Raw genomic sequence first — 5,325 nt, forward strand, 5'->3', positions numbered from 1 at the left:
ATGGTTGGTTGGTATAGTTGGTAAAAATGTCAAGATGGTATTAAGAAATTTTTTATGTAAAAAGAGACCATAGGGTGGAGACACAAACTTTTTTTTCATGTAGGACATTTTCATATAATTTTACTTAGGATAATGATATTTAGACAACATTTTTTTGACAATATTTGAACATTGATTACGTGTCAATCTGTGATTGGTAAAAAATTACTCCACAATCAATAATAATAATCATAAACATTATTGTGGAGTAATTTTTGACCAATCACATATTGACATGTAATCAATGTTCAAATGTTATCTAAATATCATTATCCTTCTACTTATATAAGATAATGTGTCATTTATTTACACACATAACCACACTTTTGGAAATAGGTCAAAATTTGGAATCCAAATTTTCCATAAATGGTGTTGTGAAGATTTAGTAGAAAAAACAAGCGTAGTTAAAAAATTTTGAAGTTTTTATTCAAGAATCGAATTCAAAACCCGAATTTAGCTAAATTTCACATGAAAAACACAGAAGGTATGTACATAGTGTTTTTTTAGTGTTGTCAGTGACGTTATGATATTAAACAACTAAAAAACAAAATGTATTTTAAATAATTTTACATTTACAAACTCCAAGCTATTTAATTTGGTAAAAGAAATTGTCGATGCGGAAATGACAGTGAAATGGCTGTCCTACAAGAAGTAGTGAAAACAATTACAACTAATTCTAACCCAAACTTTTTTAGCCCACTTGAATGAATAAAAATTGTCTTGTCTTCGATTTTGTTTAGGTTGATATTCATATGACAATATTTTAGTATAATGAGTCAGATAGGAATCCAAAATACTTCCTTTTCTTTATAATTAAATACTTTCTTTATATGATTGATATCTTTTGAATGTCATAAAATAAGTAATTTCTGTTATTTAAGAAAAAGAAAAACCTACAAAAGTGAAATCATGTCAAGTTTACCTAAACAAATCGTTAATCAAGTTGTTTTCACGTTTAAAAATAGTTACAAAAGTTTCCATATAGTTTTGTAACGTGTAAAACTAGGTCAATACATGTCAAATTAGCTTTAAACACCTTACCAAACACCCTATACATCCAATGAAAAATTGACAACCAACATTAATTTAAAATTTAGTTATGCCAAATATATCATTATGTAGTTATCCACTATATATAAAACTAGTAACTAAATTCATGTAAGTATAAATTTCCTCGTTTTAAAATTCAAATGATCATAATCTTCATCTAATAACAAATCATGACCATGATCAACACATTATCTTTTTTTTATATGGTTTGAACTTTTTATCGGCAATGTTCTATTACTTCAGCTTTTGATTTCAATCTTATCAAATTCATATGTTCTCATTATGTTTCAAATTATGTACATGATTATCAAATGAATGATCCTATGTACATATTTTCATGGCTAATGGCAACAATTTCTGTGTAGGTTAATATGAGGAGTATCTTTAAAGCAGCTATGATTTTATTATCAATAATGATGTTGCTTTCTGACACAACCCACTCAGTTGTTTTAGAGTCGGGTGAAAATCATATAAAGTCAACTACTTTTTTCTCTGAAAAATTTGAAGTGGGACCTGGAAAAATTGCGGTGAAAACATTATTAGATATTGACTTTCCAAGGGGTCACATTGGGGTCAAGAGTTTTGATGTTGAAGTAGTTGATGCAGTTGGTAATTCAGTACCTTTGTATGAAACTTACCTTCATCATTGGTTTGCTGTAAAATATATTGAAAAGATTACCATGTCACCCTACATTAAACAATCTCACGACCTTCGCAATGGTATTGAATTTGAAAGAAATGATGGTGCATGCCAAGGTTTTTTGCTTCCACATTATTGGGGCTTGGGAGGAGAATCACGAGGAACACATTCAAATCTTCCAGATCCTTTTGCAGTTGAATTAGGTAATGCTGCAAAAATAAAGCATGGGTTTAAAGAAAAATGGTTGTTTAGCATCATGGTTATTGATACACGTGGAACACATGATAGAAAAGGTTGTACAGAGTGTAGGTGTAAGCTTATGAACCTCCCAAAGGACTTTTACAATGTCACGACGGGCATTAATGGTCAATTGTTGTCTAGAAATTATAAAGGAGGACTCTTTTGTTGTCAAGATAACGTACAATGCAAATTAAAAAATGGTTTTCGTGGCCCAACAAGAAAGCTTTCCTTAAGATACAAAATAAGGTGGGTTGATTGGGATGAACACCAAGTGCCTCTTAAGTTCTACATACTTGATTCAACTGATCGTGTAAGATCAAATGGTTCTACACCAATTCATGATTGTCAGGTAGACGATTTGTTCAATACATACCATACATTAAAAATTATAAGCAAACATTGAAAACTAATTTATTTTCAAAACAAAACTATTAGGGTATTAATTAATTTTTTGTATCGATATGTGAGCAAAATAAATTCGTCAATTTGTTATAGGCAGAGTATACGATACCGAGAAATCATGACAATGACTTTCCTCATGTTAAGAAAGCAGACATCCCAATGACAAAAGGTGGTTATCTTATATATGGCACTGCTCATATGCACACTGGTGTTGTCAATGTTACTTTATATGGACAGGTAATGTTTGATATTTGTTGTTCCCATGTAAGTTATATCATGTAGGAATAAATTTTGTTGATACTTATATATCTTTATGAGAAATTAACTAGTTTATTGAATGATCTTTATATTTATGATGATTCTTAACTTAGGATGGAAGGGTTTTATGCACTTCAAGTCCAAAATACGGGACCGGAAAAGAAGCAGGAAATGAAAAGGGTTACCTGGTTGGAATGTCAGTTTGTTATCCCAAACCTCGTTCCATCAAGATCGAAGATGGAGAAATTCTAACACTGGAATCCATATATGAAAACAAGTTTCGTACTGGAGCTATGGGACATTTCTACATTTACTTGGCAGAACAAATACCAAACAAATAGTTGAAGGAAATTTGATGTGAAACTAGTAATTTATCTTTCTATAATGACTTATATAATTTGTAGTATAATTGGAATACATCAATACCAATTCTAGATCATCGTATGTATACTAATATTGTTTTAATTTTAATCCACTACTTGGTTTATGATCATGAATAAATACTTTTGTAAACCAAGTGTCAATTTGGATCTATTAATAACAAATATACTCTTCAGTTAATTGCAAATCTTATCAAAGTGGAGATATAAATATTAAACTGGAAATGAATAAATTTTCTCTTGTATTATGCAAGCTATTATTTTTTTACATACATCTAAATATTCATATAATTAACTTTTGTAAAAGGGAAAACAAAAATATCTAGGATAACTTTTCAAATAGATAAACTTACCATAAATCTTGTGCACTTCTTATATTTACTAGTAAACAAATTTTTTATTAAATTCTATATCCTTTTTAAAAATTATTTATCAAATGCATTATTGCTAAAATTATGTTTTGCATATTTAATTTGGAAGATAGTGGTAATACACAAATATTAGTTTCGAATTATTACTTTGTGTATTAATGTTATTTTACTTTTAACGGCCAACTTAGTTTATGATGGTGTTATTTGTGTTATAGTGTTTGGTTGATGCATTGTTCGACATTATAAATATTGTTATCCTAATAATACACTTAGAAAATGCAGTCTACTAATTTAGAAAAGATGTTGGGAACCAAGTTTCAATTTGAGTTCAACAACAATAAAAAGACTTATGCAGAGTGAATTTAAAATCAGACCAAGATGTACATGAAAATAAATAAATACAAAATCTGAAAATGAATAAATCATCATCTTTTATATTATGTAAGTTAAATAATTTTAGTGTACGATAATAATGTTATGGATTTATATCACATATTAAATAATTCACTACAAAAATCTTCTAATTTTTTTGGAAATTATTTTTAGTATTACCGGAGGTTTTAATCCAAAAAAATACATTTCTGGCAATTACAAAAACTACTTAAAAAACAGCATCACAAAATTACTAGCCATTTTTTACAAAACTGTCTCTATTTTCAGAGATTTCCTAAACCGTTGGTATTTGCAGGAATTTTCATAAAATCATCGATAATTATCAAATTATTAATGATCTAACTTACATAATTAATTAATAAATTTCATAATGATGGTCATCCTCCTATATAGTAATAAGTTAATTAATAAATTTCATAATGAGGGTAGGTTATGGTTTGCTATCTCCAGACATTAATGATTCAAAAATTGTTTAATTCTGGATTCAAGTTTTCCTACACATTGTTGTATGACATTGATAGCAAGCTTCCATACAGCCATATTAACAGCCTGGAATTATATATTGAAATCATCAAGTTTTTAATAATATTAGAGCAATATTGAAATCATCATTTTTATCAGTCAATTTACCTGCAAAAAAAATTCAAAATGAAACTTCTTCAACAGATAATAGTTAAAGTTTAGACTGTTAGCATTTATTTTAATTATAGAATAAATATTATAGCATTTTTATTTTTAAGGAACATAAAGTGGTCTATTAAACCAATTATATTCATCCTTTTTAACTACATAGAGGTTATAGAGCAGTTATTATATTGTTTAAAGGTAAAGCCCAACCCATTATTTTTAAACCTGTGATGGCCAGACTTTAAAGGGAATGAGTTACTCTCAGTTTTGATCACTAAGCCTACTCCTCTATTCAACCTTATTCTTTAATCTTTGTTTCCGTTGTTTTTGATCTGAATGTGTTACTATGATGTTTATATAACATGTTTAGATCAATTTTATTCTGCTCTATTTTTATCATTTGGTCTGTTTAATTTTATCATTTGGTATCAGAGCTAGGTTCATTCCTCTGCCTTGCATGTTTTCGTTGATTTGAATTTTTATTTATTGGCTTTATTATTTTGATGCTTTTAATGCAAACGAAATTCCCAAATTAACATTTTGTAATCTTAATGAGAGCTTTTATATTTAAAAGCGAAAATAAAATTAAAACTGGATCAAGATGATCCGTCTAAAGTCGATGAACAGTTTTTGTCTATTCGTTTTTTCTTTCTCTCACGTTTCAGAATTTTAAAAGAATCCTTTTGCTTTTCTTCATCTCTTTAATATAAAGAGGAAACCTTGTTTCTGCATTTCATGTTTTGGGTCAAACCCTGTGTGTCTCCCTTCATCTTTCCCCTCTAGGAAAATTTGCAGGCTTGGTAAAAGGCAATTAATCCTTGAACGTAATATATGTATGTTTAAATATTTTTGGATTAATAATTATGTATATTTTTGGGTATTATTTGTATGTATATATTTGTTGTTATATGTGCAAATAAAATAT

General features: G+C 28.3%; 1 protein-coding gene across 1 annotated transcript; it reads left to right on the forward strand.

Annotated features, from left to right (window-relative positions):
• Positions 1 to 1,460: 1,460 nt before the first annotated feature.
• On the forward strand, positions 1,461 to 2,970 carry LOC106754599. Its single transcript, XM_014636637.1, has 3 exons — positions 1,461 to 2,318; positions 2,465 to 2,608; positions 2,743 to 2,970. The coding sequence occupies exons 1-3, from the start codon at positions 1,461 to 1,463 to the stop codon at positions 2,968 to 2,970; spliced, it is 1,230 nt and encodes a 409-aa protein (XP_014492123.1).
• Positions 2,971 to 5,325: the final 2,355 nt, after the last annotated feature.

Source organism: Vigna radiata, unplaced genomic scaffold (assembly GCF_000741045.1).
Source record: "Vigna radiata var. radiata cultivar VC1973A unplaced genomic scaffold, Vradiata_ver6 scaffold_441, whole genome shotgun sequence".
In the NCBI taxonomy this organism is placed as follows: Eukaryota; Viridiplantae; Streptophyta; class Magnoliopsida; order Fabales; family Fabaceae; genus Vigna; species Vigna radiata.

Excerpts from the sequence above, each read along its gene's own strand:
- LOC106754599 (XM_014636637.1), top strand. The coding sequence starts at position 1,461 with ATGAGGAGTATCTTTAAAGCAGCTATGATTTTATTATCAATAATGATG. Across the intron at positions 2,319-2,464 it reads CACCAATTCATGATTGTCAG|GCAGAGTATACGATACCGAG; the intron begins GTAGACGATTTG and ends AATTTGTTATAG. Across the intron at positions 2,609-2,742 it reads ATGTTACTTTATATGGACAG|GATGGAAGGGTTTTATGCAC; the intron begins GTAATGTTTGAT and ends TTCTTAACTTAG.